The sequence below is a fragment of the Nycticebus coucang genome, chromosome X (assembly GCF_027406575.1).
Source record: "Nycticebus coucang isolate mNycCou1 chromosome X, mNycCou1.pri, whole genome shotgun sequence".
In the NCBI taxonomy this organism is placed as follows: domain Eukaryota; kingdom Metazoa; phylum Chordata; class Mammalia; order Primates; family Lorisidae; genus Nycticebus; species Nycticebus coucang.
Window position 1 is genome coordinate 46,378,559 of NC_069804.1, and position 15,989 is coordinate 46,394,547.

General features: G+C 39.6%; 1 protein-coding gene across 1 annotated transcript in view; it reads left to right on the forward strand.

The window, feature by feature from the left end:
* The window catches only part of MAOA (monoamine oxidase A), a 100,749-nt gene that overhangs the window by 40,097 nt on the left and 44,663 nt on the right, over positions 1-15,989 (forward strand). Inside the window, exons 4-6 of the mRNA XM_053579508.1 lie at positions 7,436-7,540; positions 8,590-8,681; positions 13,600-13,741. Of these exons, the coding sequence (XP_053435483.1) occupies positions 7,436-7,540; positions 8,590-8,681; positions 13,600-13,741 (339 nt within the window). The remainder of the gene's footprint in view (positions 1-7,435; positions 7,541-8,589; positions 8,682-13,599; positions 13,742-15,989) is intronic.

Consider the following 15,989-nt stretch of genomic DNA (forward strand, 5'->3'; position numbering starts at 1 on the left):
GGCAAGAGAACTGCTTAAGCCCGAGAGTTGGAGGTTGCTGTGAGCTGTGATGCCGCAGCATTCTACCAAGGGTGACATAGTGAGACTCTGTCTCAAAAAAAAATAAATAAATAACCGGGGTTGTGGTGGGCACCTATAGTCCCAGCTACTTGGGAGGCTGAGGCAAGAGAATCGCTGAAGCCTAAAAGTTTGAGGTTGCTGCAAGCTGTGACGCCACAGCACTCTACCTAGGGTGACATAGTGAGAGACTCTGTCTCAAAAAAAAAAAAAAAAAGATAAATATGTAGGTCAATGAAGTAGAATTGTAAGTTCAGAAATAAAGCCTTACATATATGATCATTTAATTTTTGGCAAGGGTAGCAAGACAATTCAGTGTGGAAAAAATAGTCTTTTCAATAAATGGTATTAGAACAATTGGATTTTCACATACAAAAAAATAAATTTAGACCCCTTTCTCATACTATGCACAAACATGAACTCTAAATGGATTTAGACCTAAAATATAAGAGCTAAACATATGAAACTCTTAGAAGAAAAAATTTGACTAAACTTTTATCTGAGTTAGGTGATAATTTATTTGACATAAGCAATAGAAGAAAAACAGATAAATTGGACTTCTTGAAAATAGTTTTTTTTTTTTTTAATTTTGTCATTTGGATACCAATGACTGAAAATACAACCTGCAGAATGGGAGAAAATAATTTATAAATTATATATCTGATAAAAGACTTGTATCCAGAATGTATGAAAAACTCTTACAATTCAGAAGACAAGCCAGTTCAAAAATGGGTGAAAGACTTGAATAGACTGTGTCTCTAAAGATATACAAACAGCCAATAAGCAAATAAACTGATGATCAACATCATTATTCATTAGAGAAAAACAGGTCAAGACTATAATGAGATGCCACTTCATCCCCACCAGGATGGCTTTAATAAAAAGGCAGACAATAACAAGTATTGTGTTGATGGGGAGACATTGGCATCAACATCCATTAATTGTGGGAATGCAAAATGGTATAGTTGCTTTGCAAAATAATTTGGCAGCTCTTCAAAACAGGGTGGAAAAGAACAAAGAGTAATTCCTAATGAGTAAGGATCTATTCTTGGAATAGCAAAAATGTTCTAAAATTCACACTGAATATACAAAAACTATTGAATTCTACTCTTTATTTTTTATTAGATCATAACTGAATTAGATCATTACTGAATTTGTGAGGTACAATGTGCTGATTTTATACACAATTTGGAATTGTACACTTTAAATGAATGAATTATATTGTATATGAATGATATGTTAATAAAGTTGTTAAACAGCCATTCGTCCTCATAACATTTTCATCTTTTTATCTAACTACCTATTTCTCTTGAGTGAATGGCTTTTCTGAAAGAGGAAAAATATTTTTTAAATGCTGTCAGTGATATATAATTACCCAAGCGCCTCCAGAAGAACTCATATTGTTTCTATCTTATTTGTTTTGTTTGTAATTTCTGTATACAACTAGAACCCCTTGAGGAAGATGACATAATTATTCATTTAAAAACCTTCACTCTTGACACTATTTATACCTGAGTTTAGTGGTTCTCTTTTTCTAGAGATGGGACTGCACAACTCAGCTGCCCACTGTGTTATTTGATAGTTGTGCAAGTCTTGATTGTCTAAAGAGAAGAAGCCAGAAGCTGAGAATATTATGTAATATCAGGTCATGAGAAAACACACAGGAATGTGCTGCCAGTCCTTGAAGTGTTATGTGAGAGGTTGTAGATACTCTGGTATTCATAAATATAGAGGGAGCAGAGAAATAAAAAAATGCAAACCAAAAGACTGTGCCAATATATCAGCACACCCAGATGGTGGATGTATTCCTCAGGGAAATGGGAAATGAGTAAGCAGAGGAAAAGAAAAGGTTGAGGATCAAACCCTGGAGGACTTTGTGGATCAGAGAAGGAACGGTCTTGTGGAGCTAGGTAGAGGCTTAAGAGAACAAGAACAATCCAATGGGGTGGTGTCAGATGTAGCCAAGTGCTAATAGGATGGATATATCCTTTCAGATCTGACTAAAAGGAGCTTATTAGTGACTTTAGAGAACAGATCATCCGTGGAGTTTTTTGTTTGTTTGCTTGTTTGTTTTTCTATTTTCTTGGGTTTGGTTTCTTTAACATTTTTTTGTTGTTGTTCTTTTCGAGGGAGTAACTTTCTTTTCTGCAGTTTTTGGCTGGGGCTGGGTTTGAACCCACCACCTCCAGCATATGGGGCTGGCACCCCACTCCTTTGAGCCACAGGCGCCACCCTCATCCATGGACTTTTGAGGATATAAGTTAGAATTTAGAAAATAAACAGATAGGAAGGGAATGAAGGCATCATTTGAGTGGGACTGTTAAGGATGAAAAGAAGGTGATAATTGAAAAGGATAGATGCTTCTATGTAGAATATGAAGGCTTTTTCTAGGTAGAGTAGAAACTATAATATGTTTGAAGAAAGCTTGGCTACCTGCATTTGGAACCAAGAAGAAAATGATTTATTAATTATTAATATACCACAATACTGCCATCCTATTTCATGGGGGTTTTTTTAGATTTTTTTTTTATTTAAAGCATTATTATATACTATAGAAATTATCCAAAGATCTATTTTACAGGTTTTGTCACAAAACAATGGGACTAGACAGGTCCCAAGGAATTCATTCGGGCTGGACAGGCATGTTCCTAAAAGATAATCTGTTTATTTTCAAGATGATTAAAGAAAGAAATTTGGCAGCTTCCCCAGTAACCTATGATACTCTAAAACACTTACTTCCATTTGCTTAACTAAAATATAAAAGTGCAGAGAGATGAAATTCCAGCATGCCAATCAGTAAATGCTATTTTCTTACTTACTATAAACTTGGCTTATCTTATAGGACCAACAATAAAGAATGATGTGAAAGCCGTAAACTGTCATACCCTAGCAATAATCTCCTGTTATTATGAACATTGGTAGGTTGAAGATGTAGTTTCTCAAAGGACTTAAGCATTTTGGGGCACAATTCCAGGGACATTGTGTTCTACTCAACAGCAACAGTTTCTGCTTTATCAAAAGCACTGCCCTTTAGAGATTAAAGGCCACTTTAGAAAGATAGTAATTTTTTGGAGTAGAGGTACAGAATGAACTTGACTATTTCTCTAAGGTTTTGTTGCCCTTTATTTTTAAAGAGCAGTCATCATTTTGAAGTATTCCCAGAGCTCTTGCCTCACGCTCTTAGGTCATGAAGGAATTTCTTATTGAAAAGTGGTTTAGAGCGGCGCCTGTGGCTCAAGGAGTAGGGCTCCGGTCCCATATGCCAGAGGTGGCGGGTTCAAACCCAGCCCCGGCCAAAAACCACACACACACACACAAAAAGAAAAGTGGTTTAGGATTGAGAAACTACCGTTTAGGATTGAGAAACTACTTTTTTTTTTCAATTTGGAAGGCTAATTTTTATTTCCTGAGATGCACCTGTGTTTTTTTTATTACTTCTTTTTTTTATTATTAAATCATAGCTGTGTACATCAATTTTAGAATCACATTTAGGAGACTGAGAGAGTCCCCACTCTCAGGCAATTTTCTCTCAGCCAAGAGACAGCTCCACTACTTTAGGGACTGACATACGCAAAAGTAACCTTAAATTGTCTGGTAGGCCATGGAGGAGGCACTTGTGAGAAAACAGGAAGTGAATCATAGGTACCGCTTCCCCACTACGTGTATTTCCTTAGCAGATTTAGGTTTTCTGTGGAATAAGAACAAAGAAGCCAGATACTATTAAGAGTGAAACTAATTAATGAAATCCTTTATCTACTTGTTGCATTTGTCAACAGGATAAAAGTTTTTTATACACTCTTATGCTCTTCCAGAATTTCCATGGCTCCCATTCCTAAAAAGATTGCCAGGCCAGATTCTCCTTTCTCCCTGAACTCTTCACTTCTCCTGCCATCTCTGCTTATTAAGGCCCAGATCATGGGGTCTGTAGACCTTGTGTGAAATCATACTCAAACTGGCATCATTCTGTGAAGAATTTCTTTAGGAATGTGGAATACATTCTATTGAATTATATTTATAACACTTTTCTTAATGTGTCCAAACTGTTGAGAATATAGTTTTTAATCAAATGTATTTTTCAAAGCAAAGATCAATTTTTATGTTGGACTGTTTCTTTAATATAGATGCATCTTATAGAGGAAATGGAGATTTTTCCAGATTTCAGTTAAGGGAAGAATTATAACAAGAATCAGCTATTCTGAAGGCTGCCCCTGATCTATTACTTAACCTCAGCCTCTCACATCTCCATAGCTATTTTTGTGTTTTGTGTAAAATGTCTCTGTGTATTTCTCTCAGAACATGCTTTAGCATTTTCCAATTGGCCATGTTCCTCGGTAGTCATCTTATACCCCTGGAGTTTCTTAGTCTCTATTTTTACTCCTTAGAAACAGAAAAAAATGCATGTGGAAGATTTATAAGTTTCACATTTCAAAGTTCTTTTTCTTTTAGTTGAGAAGTTTAAATGTCTCTAGAATAAACCTATCTCCACATTCCATCAGCCTTATAGGAAAGCATATTTTATGAGCAAGCGTTTTAGGAGCAGGAAATTTCTGTTCTACTATTTACTAGCTACTAATGTCACTGGGCTTTAGTTTCCTCATTTATAAGATGGAAATATTAATAGTGCTTGCCTCCATAGGGTTGGAGCAAGCATTACATGAGATAATATGTATGAAAAGCTTCAGCTAATGCCAGCCATGGAGAAAGATCTTAATCAGTGTTAGTGATGATGGTGACAATTATGATAAAGGATTTGGAGTCTCAAAAAGTTGTATGGCAGCATTACAAAATAGCATTTTCAGATAAGAAATCATATCACATAATCTGCTAAAGTTATTCTTTTTGAGATATTGTCTCACTCAGTTTCCCTAGGCTAAAGTGCTATGGCATCAGCCTAGCTCACAGCAACCTCAAACTCCTGGGTAGAAGCAATCCTCCTATCTCCGTCTCCTGAGTACTGGGACTACAGGCACACACCATAATGCCTAGCTAATTTTTCTATTTTTAGTAGAGACAGGGTCTCACTCTTGCTCAGGCTATTCTTGAACTCCTGAGCTCGAGCAATCCTCCCACCTTGGCATCCCACAGTGCTAAGATTACATCCATGAGCCACTGCACCTGGCCCTGCCAAAGTTATTTGAATTTGCTATGTGAAAGGGAAAATTACTTCTTTTTTTTTTTTTTTTTTTTTATTTTTTGGCTGGGGATAGGTTTGGGACCAGCGCCTTACTCCTTGAGCCACAGGCACTGCCCGGAAAATTACTTCTTTATCATTTAATGGCTGCTATATATTCTTATTCAGTTGGGGGGTGTGCATACACCTGTGCATGTATGTGTATATGCTTATTGTGTCTTGTGTTTCTGCCTTGATGGTCAAGAGTTTTGCTTTATCCTCTTTTTAAAAATTCAACACAAAATATTGTGCAGTACACACAATAGGTTTTCTTTACAAATAATTTGTTCCCTTAAAAAAATCAAATTCTCATGCAAAATTGTACTAATAGAAAGGATTTTGACTTTATGAAGATCTGCAAGACATTTATTTTTAAAGTAAAAGGAATTAAATTAGCAAATAAGGCCTTAGAAACTACCTAAACATAGTATCTTTTCTTAAAGATTCATTCTCCACTCACCTTTGCTTTTACTTAGCACCAGTGCCTGTTATACACTGAAATGAAGTAAATGGCTGCTAATAATGAGACATCTTCATGTTAGAAGTCTTGGTGCCAAGCAATAGAAACCAACTTGAGTGAACAAGAAGGAATTTACTGAAAGGATATGAGAGGGCCTGCAGAATTGGCATGATGCTAGAGGACCATGCTTGAGAATGAGCAGAGAGCAGGAGAGCTCTGGAAACTTAGGGACAAGAACCATAGCCATGGTCTTTGTAGCAGGACACATCTGCTTAGCATGCTGCCACAGAGCAGGAGAACCTACAGTCCACTTTGTTCTATACTTGGGTGACCTACTTCAGGGTCAGAGTTCTCTGGGAGTGTGTGATTGGCTAAACTCAGATTATAGGCTCACAGCCAGGGGCAGAAGTGGGGATGGGGGAGAGAAAGTATTAAACCATCACCTTCTGTAATGGGAGCTGGTACCTAGATCTGTTTTCCTTACACAGCTATACACAGGAGAAGCAGTTCCCTATAAAGAAACCACAGTGCTATTAGGAAGTGGAATGGATTCTGGGAAGCCCAAAATGACAAATTCCCATTATTTCAAATTGCTAATACTCTGATACATTTGGCAGAGCCTATAGTCTAGCAAGTCTTTAAGTAGCCTGTGTAGAACTTCAAACACAGTTTGAGATATTCTGCCTTGCTATTCCTGTCCTAGATGTGGTCTAAAGACAGTCCTCCATGTCATCATCCTGTTCTCATCTGAGTGGGAACATCCTTCCAAAGAAATTAGATAGGAACTCCGGAGATGAGAATATCATAGTGTCAGCATTAGGTAGTAGGATGAGCTACCTTAAAATAAATAGAAATAAATTTGAAGTTATTATTTCCTATAAAGGAAAAACAGCTAACATGGCACCAGGGAAAATTTGCTCATTTTATTAAAATTGGGTCCTGTATAGGAAAACTATATTTAGTTTCCATCAAAGTGAATGCTTCTGACCCAGTAGAGGTTACTCTGCTACAACTGTGTTAACTGTTATGCAGTTACTTTGAAAATGGCTGTCTTAGGTTGATTGTTTCTTTTTATTTTAATTTTTTTTTGTTTTTTGTTTTTTTGTTTGTTTGTTTTGTTTTTTTTTGCATTTTTTTTATTTATTTATTTATTTATTTTTATTAAACCATAGCTGTGTACATTAGTATGATCGTGGGGCACCATACACTTGGTTCATAGATCGTTTGACACATTTTCATCACATTAGTTAACATAGCTTTTGTAGCATTTTCTTAGTTATTTTGCTAAGACCTTTACATTCCACATTTACTAGGATTCACATATACCCTTGTAAGATGCTAAGTCATGGAAAAAGCCCAAGTGCCCATCGATCCATGAATGGATTAATAAATTGTGGTATATGTACACCATGGAATATTATGCAGCCTTAAAGAAAGATGGAGACTTTACCTCTTTCATGTTTACATGGATGGAGCTGGAACATATTCTTCTTAGTAAAGTGTCTCAAGAGTGGAAGAAAAAGTACCCAATGTACTCACCCTTATTATGAAACTAATGTAGGACCTTCACATGAAAGCTATAACCCAGTTACAACCTAAGAATAGGGAGAAAGGGGCAAGGGAGGGGAGGGAGGGGGAAGGAGGGGGATTAATGGGATTACACCTGCGGTTTCTTTTTATTTTTAGAATGCCATTCTAATTTAAGGTATCACCACTTTCAACTGATTCTATTTGCTTTTGTATTATAGGGGAAAACTTATCCATTTCGAGGTGCCTTTCCACCAGTTTGGGATCCTATTGCATATCTGGATTACAACAATCTGTGGCGGACAATGGATAACATGGGAAAGGAGGTAAATTGCCTATTACCAATTATTGATATTTCAGTGACAACTGTTTAACATCCTTTCATGGTGTGAGGAACATTGCTGTAGACATTGATGCATATCATTTCCAAAGCACTCAACAACTGCAAAGTTGGTAGTATCTCCAACTGAGAAATGAGGAAAATGAGTGCTAAGAGGTTATGTAATTTACTCAAAACCCCACAGCAAGGGAACCAGGATTCAAATCCAACTCTCTGATGCTAATGCCTATGTGTCTTCAACTCTATATCACTGAGCATTTATATGACATATTTTTGCCAGGTACCTCTACTTACATTTGTCTTATCCATACATAATGCTTTGTAAATGCCAAAGGAGAGAAGGATTTGCTGCCCCCAGATGGGTTGGTTTTTGTTTCATTTTCTTTTGTTTTATTTTTGAGACAAAGTCTTGCTCTGTTGCCCAACTAGGCAGATTTTATCGATGAGCCCAGGGGCATCATCATAGCTCACTGAAACCTCAAACTCCTGGGCTCAAGCAATCTTCTATGTCCAGCCAATTTTTTATTATGTATATATATGGGTGTGCATTTATTTATTTATTTATTTATTTATTTATTTTGCAGAGACAGACTCTTGCTGTGCCAGCCTGTTCTTGAGCTCCTAGCCTTGAGGGACCCTCCTGCCTTGGTCTCTTAAAGTGGTAGGATTACAGGAGTGAGCCACTGCACCTGGCCCAGAGATTGTTTTTACTTAGTCTCAGGCTCTGTAACATCATTCTCTCAAACTTGAACTGGGGGCATAAAATGGGTGTTAACTTTCAAAAGTAATAACAAAAACAACCAATAAATTTATGCTCAGACTTATATGTTATTATTGTCATTATTATTGTTGTTTTGACAATAGCATGAAAGCATAATAATGAACTCCTCCCCCCTTTCTCTACATAGAATTCCATGCCAATCACACACAGCAACATAGAGACCAAGAGACCCATTTTTCAGAGGTTCTCATGAGGGCCTGTAGGTGATGGCAGTTAACCATCACACCTGAGTGTGGGACCTCCTTTCTCTGCAGATTCCAGCTGATGCACCCTGGCAGGCACCACATGCCGAAGAATGGGACAAAATGACCATGAAGGAGCTCATCGATAAAATCTGCTGGACAAAGTAAGTAGGCTAGACTGTGTAAAACTTACTTTTGATGTTCCCATCCTATCCTTTTATCCTGTCTCAAGCTATAGTGCTTTTCTTAATAAGTTACAGGAAAAAAATTAGAGGAAACCTAATAATCTTTTAGTTAGTAGCAACTCTGAGGGTACTTTAGACACTTTAAAGCAGGCTGGAACAGAAAATGAATCTAAAAATTGAGAAAAGTAGGTGAATGAAGTAGAATTTCTTTTAATGAATGGATCATGTGATCTGTAACAAAACCAGTAACTGTGTTTTCATATTATTTAGAGGTTAGCTACAAAAGCCATTTGGAAAGATATTTAAACGTTAATTCCATGTAGATAAAGAATAATAGGAAACTAGGGTGATGCCTGTGGCTCAGTGAGTAGGGCACTGGCCCCAATACCGAGGGTGGCGGGTTCAAACCTGGCCCCGAACAAACTGCAACAAAAAATAGACGGGCGTTGTAGTGAGCGCCTGTAGTCCCAGCTACTCGGGAAGCTAAGAGAATCGCCTAAGTCCAGGAGCTGGAGATTACTGTGAGCTGTGACACCACAGCACTCTACCGAGGCCACAAAGTGAGACTCTTGTCTCTTAAAAAATAAATAAAGAAAGAATAATAGGAAACTAGAGGAAAACTAGTCTGTAATAATAAAAATATAAACTACCTAAGCTTTTCCATTAGAATATGTATTTTTAGTTTACTTATAATTAATTAGTATTTATTTTGCTTGTATTATTTATTTCTTAATACATATACTTATTTATTTTACTTACATTTATATATTTATATTTATATTATTTATAATATTTATTTATATCATCATATATTTAGCGTGTGTTTATTTGGGGCCTACTATGTGAAGACATTATACCTAGCACTAAGGGATGGAGGTGAACTTCTTAGGAATAGCCTTTACCGTCATGGAATTTATATACTTCTAGCAAGCAAGACTAACATTGAACATATAATTACATAATACTAATTATGGTGTGCTAATTAGTACATAGTACTAATTAATAAGACTAATTATTATAATTACATAATACTAATTACTATTACATGATACTAATACAGGACACTGCCTGTAACAGCAAGAACTTCGTTTAATGAAGCAAGCTTCAAACAGAAACCAAAGAGTTAGTGACTGCATCAACTGAGAATTAGCCACAGGGGCAGTGGGGAGACACAGAAGGGTGGATGATGTTCAGGACTGATGGCTGATACTATCCAGGAATGATGCAGAGGGGTAGGGGAGAAATAGGGTAGATGGCATGAAGGGATGGTATCTTGCAGTAATGACCACACAGGATTGATGGTGTGTGGAAAGGATGGTATCATCCAAGAATAACCCCAGGGTTAGGAGGAGACAGGGAAGGTGGGATAGTATAGTGATGCAGAGGGAATGATATATCCCAGAAATTACCAACAGGGTCAAGAGGGGCAAAAGAGAAGGATGAAACATGAAAAGGAGGGATGATGTTCCAGAAATGACCCACAGATGGGCGGCATATGTGGCTCAATGAGTTCTAAGTTCTGAGGGCGGCATACGTGGCTCAGTGAGTTCTGAGGGTGGCGGGTTCAAACCCGGCCCCGGCCAAACTGCAACAACAACAACAAAAATAGCTGGCATTGTGGCAGGCACCTGTAGTCCCAGCTACTCGGGAGGCTGAGGCAAGAGAATCGCCTAAGCCGAGGAATTGGAGGTTGCTGTGAGCTGTGACTCCACGGCACTCTACCGAGGGTGATAAAATGAGAAACTCTGTCTCTAAAAAAAAAAAAAAAAGAAATGACCCACAGAGACAGGACAGAAGGGGACTGGATCCGTGGATGGTGTGGGGGAGATTGGATCTTCCTGGAATGACCCAGAGATGTTAGGGATTGACAGGAATGATTGGTGGTATGGGGACATAGTATCTTTCAGGTATGACACACAGGTTCAAAGGAGGAGACAGTGTATGGTGGGGCAGGATAGTATCTTCCATTAATGAGCTACAGAGATAGGGCAAAACAGGAAGCACAGATGATGTAGCAGGATAGTATCTCCTAAGAATGAGCCAAAGAAGCATGGGGTAGACAGAAAGGTAAATGTTGGTTGTTATGCCGCAACATCCAGTAGTGGCACAGAAGGATAGTGGAGAGATGGGAGGCATGGAAGGCATAGCTGGCCATGCGTTCCAGGAATGAGCCACAGGGAGAGGGGGGTACTATGTGGCAGGATGGTATCTTCCAGGAATTGCCCACAGTATTAGGAGGGGGGAAGAAGGATGGATGGTGTGGGGTCATGGTATCTTCCAGGAATAGCCCACAAGAACAAGAGGAGGTCAGGAAATGTTGGACAGTATGTAGGGTAGAGGCACGATATTTTCTAGCTATGACTCACAGGAGCTAGAGAGAGACAGAGAAGCATAGTTTGTGTTATGGAATGGTATCTTTCAGGAATGACCTAAAGGATCAAGGGAGAGATTGGAAGGGTGGATGTTGGTGAGGGTATCTCCCCCCGATGGGGGGAGAAGTAGACAGGAAGCATGGATGGTGAGGCAGGGTTGTATTTTCCAGGAATGACCCTCAGTGGTTGGGGAGTAGGTATAAATGGCAGTGTTAATGTTGTTAGGGAGATAGTATCTTCCAGAAATGAGCTATAGGTGTAGGGGGATAGACAGAGTAGATTTTTTTTTTCCAGAGATGACTCACAGGGCAGGGGTAAATAGGAATGGTGAGGAGAGGATGCAAGAATGACCCACATGATTGTGGGGGGGGGAGTAGAGAAAGATGGAAAATGTGGATGGATGATATTTTCAGTGGGACCCACAGGGGCAGGGGGAAAACAGGAGGGTGGATAATGTGGCAGGATTGTGTCTTCCAGGAATGAGCCACAATGTTAGGGAGACGATAAAAAGGATGGATGTTATGAGGGGATGGTATCTTTTAGGAATGGCCCACAGGGGCAAGGAGGGGGATAGAGAATGTTGGATTATGTGGGGAAGGGAATGATATATTCTAGTTATGCGCTGCAGGGGCTGGGGAGAGACTGTTAAGACTGGCTTATATGGAGGTATGGTATTTTCTAGGAATGACCCAAAAGTTCCTAGGAGAGACTGGAAGGGTGGATAATGTGGGAGGATATGTTCCAGCAGTGACTCAAAGGAGTGGGGAGAGACAGGAAGCATGGATGGTAAGGGAGAATAGTATTTTCCAGAAATGACCTTTAGGGAATCAGGTGGAGAAAACAGGAAAGGTAGATTGTGTGGGCAGGGTGGTATCTTCTAGAATGACCCACAGGGACAAGGGGGATACAGAGGGAGGGTGGATAGTGTGAGGAGTAGTTATCTTCCAGGAATGTGTTACAGGTTCTGGAAGGAGTCAGGGAAAGGTAGATGTTGGGGTGGGGGGTGGGGGGGATTCATCCTGAAATGACCAAGGAGGGTGAAGGAAGATAGGAAGATAAGATGTTATAATAGAATGATATAATCCAAAAATTAGACACATGGGTGATGTGGGGACATACAGGAGGAATAGATGGTATAAGGGGGTGAGTAACTTTCAAGAATGACCCATAGGAGTAGGAGGTACACAGGAAGGATAAATGATATGGAGGGGATAGCATCTTCCAGGAATGAGCCACAGGGTTGGGAAATGTTCAGAGGGGGATGATATCCTCTGGAAATGGGCTACAAGGGCAAGGGGCAGACCAGAATGGTGGATATTGTGTGTGTATGGGGATATCTTTCAGAAATGATCCAGAGGGGTAGAGGGAGACAGGAATCCTGGGTAATGAGGCAGGATGATATTTTCCAGGAATGACCCTCAGAACCCATGGAGAGACAGGGAATGTTGGACGATGGAGGGATAATGGTATCTTCCAAGACTGACCCAGTGGTGAGTGGTGGGGATACAGGAAGAATTCAGTGATTTGGGGATGGGGGATCTAGGCAGGGAAGCCAGGTAGGAGCTTTTGTGAAGATCTTGAGGTAAGAAGGATACTGGCATGTTTGAGCAACTGAATAGGTACCATTCTGGACCTTAGGCATAACCCAACAAGTGATATAAGAGGATGTTGAAGGACTAATGGAGAGACCAGTGGTGTAGGATATATTATTCACATTCAAGATTTGGCCTTTCTCTATTGAAAGCTATTAAAGGGTTATAAACAGAAGATTTTTTTGAGTTTTATACTTTTAAAAGATCACATTGGCTGTCATGTGGAGGAGGATACAAGAGGTGATATAGGATGGCGGAGTAGGAGCCACTACTGTTGTAGCCCAGGTGAGGGACCATGGTAGCCTGGGCCAGGGCCATGGCAATGAAGATAAGGAGAGGATGGTTGTTAAGATAGATGAGCGCAAATAACCTTAATGATTCCTGGCAAGCATATTGACCTATATACAGAACCAGGATTAACATATTTGCAGTTAATTGATAATTTCTTAAAAGCCGGAGAAAATTTTACTTTCTCCAAGAGTTAAAAAATGTATTCCTAGGCTAGGTACAGTGGATCACGACTGTAATCCTAGCACTCTGGGAGGCTGAGGCAGGAGGATCGCCTAAGCTCAGGAGTTTGAGACCAGACTGAGCACGAGCAAGATTCCATCTCTACTAAAAATAGAAAAATTAGCTGGATCTTGTGACAGGCACTTGTAGTCCCCTGCTGAGGCAGAAGGATCACTTGAGTTTGAGGTTGCTGTGAGCTGGGCTGATGCCACGGCACTCTAGCCCAGGCAACAGGTTGAGACTCTGTCTTAAAAATTTTTTTAAATGCATTCCTTCAGAAATTGAGTCCACGAGGTTTTTTTTTCCTTCTTCCAAATGCAATAGAAATACTTTCTAACCATACTAAATTGTGTTTTAAAAACATGAGGTCCTCGGACTCCTATATGTATTGATACCTGACTTGCACTCTTGCTCTGTGAACAGGACTGCTAGGCGGTTTGCTTCTCTTTTTGTGAATATCAACGTGACCTCTGAGCCCCATGAGGTGTCTGCCCTGTGGTTCTTGTGGTATGTGAAACAGTGCGGGGGCACCACTAGGATATTCTCTGTCACCAATGGAGGCCAGGTATGATGTGTCCATTCTGAAATTATAACTTCCTTAGTGACTTTGTCCACCAGAGAAGTATCTTTAATAATTATTTTAATCTTTTGAAAAATGAATAATTAGAAATGTAAAATGACCTCAAAAATCTTTTATGGAAAAAATTTCTCATTTCCCTTTTTTCATTCTTGAAAAGAAGTTCACAGCTAAAGAATATTTCGGTGGTGCCTGTAGCTCAAGCGGCTAAGATGTCAACCACATACATCAGAGCTGGCGGGTTTGAATTCTGCCCGGGCCTGCCAAACAGTGACAACTACAACCAAAAAATAGCCGGGCGTTGTGGCGGGCACCTGTAGTCCCAGCTACTTGGGAGGCTGAGGCAAGAGAATCACTTAAGCCCAGGAGTGGAGGTTGCTATGAGCTGTGATGCCACAGCACTCAGCACAGGATGATAGCTTGAGCCTCTGTCTCAAAAAAAAAAAGAATATTTCATTTTGAATTAATTATGTTTTGAGAATTAAGTTATTAGGTGGTGTCTATGGCTCAGTGAGTGGGGCACTGGCTCCATATACCGAGGGTGGCAGTTCAAACCCAGCCCCAGCCAAACTGCAACAACAACAAAAAATAGCCAGGTGTTGTAGTGGGCGCCTGTGGTCCCAGCTACTTGGGAGGCTGAGGCAAGAGAATCACCTAAGCCCAGGAGTCGGAGGTTGCTGTGAGCTGTGACGCCAGGGTACACTACCGAGGGTGACAAAGTGAGACTCTGTCTCTGAAGTTAAAAAAAAAAAAAAAAAAAGGTGGCGCCTATGGCTCAGTCGGTGGGGTGCTGGCCCCATATACCGAGGGTGGCGGGTTCAAACCCAGCCCTGGCCAAACTGCAACAACAAAAAAAATAGCCGGGCGTTGTGGTGGGCGCCTGTAGTCCCAGCTACTCGGGAGGCTGAGGCAAGAGAATCGCTTAAGCCCAAGATTTGGAGGTTGCTGTGAGCTGTGTGAGGCCACGGCACTCTACCGAGGGCCATAAAGTGAGACTCTGTCTCTACAAAAAAAAAAAAAAAAAAAAGAATTAAGTTCCTTCCTTCTCGGGCGGTGCCTGTAGCTCAAAGGAGTGGGGCATTGGCCCCATATACCAGAGGTGGCGGGTTCAAACGCAGCCCCGGCCAAAAACTCCAAAAAAAAAATAAAAAAAGAATTAAGTTCCTTCCTTTGGAGTTAAGTAAAATTAGACTGTTTATGTAGGAGATCAATTACAAAAATAAATTAATTTCCTCAAATTATAGTGCTTACAAAATTATTGTTTTAAGTCATCTCTGTCCAGACATAAGGCATCTGCCCTGTTTCTCAGAGCTATTCCTTTATGTTAACTTTGATAGAATGGAAGTGACTTTTTTTTTTAATTTACACAAGTGATTTATGGCCACTCTTTGAATAGTAAATTCTACATTTTGAATTTTAAATTTTTGCTGCCCACTTTTATTGTCAGCTTCCATACCCAATTTGGTTCATTGACTGAAAACACAGGAAACCCAGGGTGAAGCTAGAATTTACATTGAGCCTTTGTTTCAAGGATCTCCCTTACCCAAAGAAAATGGGGTGTGTCTTTTCTAGGAATGGTATGCCTGGATGGGATGAAGTTTAATTGGTAGCAGTTTACTTTGAGTGCATAGTAGTACAAGTGAATTATTCCTCTCTTTGGGAGACCATGAGAGGTCCCCACATTGTTTTTGTAATACCAAGAGTTATTGCCCATTTGACCCTTAGCTTTAGCAAGGACAAAACACAGGACAGCTGATTTGGTTTTTTTCATTATTTTTAAATTATTCATTTTATTTCTAAATATATATGGGTACAAATGTTTTAGGTTACATGAATCATTTCTGTAATGCTTGAGTCCCAGCTCTAGGTGTGCCTATCACCCAAATGGTATTTTTGTACCCATTAGGTTTTTGACCCTCCCTTCCTTCTTTCTCCATCTTGGTCGATTTCCACTGAGTTTTGCTTCCCTCTGTGCACATGCATGCTCATTGGTTAGTTTCAGTTTAATAGTGAGTATGTGTTGTGTTTGTTTTTCCATTTTTGAGATACTTCGCTTAGGATAATGGTCTCCAGTTCCATCCATGTTGTTGAAAAGGTATGAATTCATCTTTTTATGGCTGAGTAATACTCCATGGCATACATATACAACATTTTATTGCTCTGTTCATGAATTGATGGGTACTTGGGTTGATTCTACATCTTTGCAGTTGTGAATGTGCTGCAATAAACATTTGAG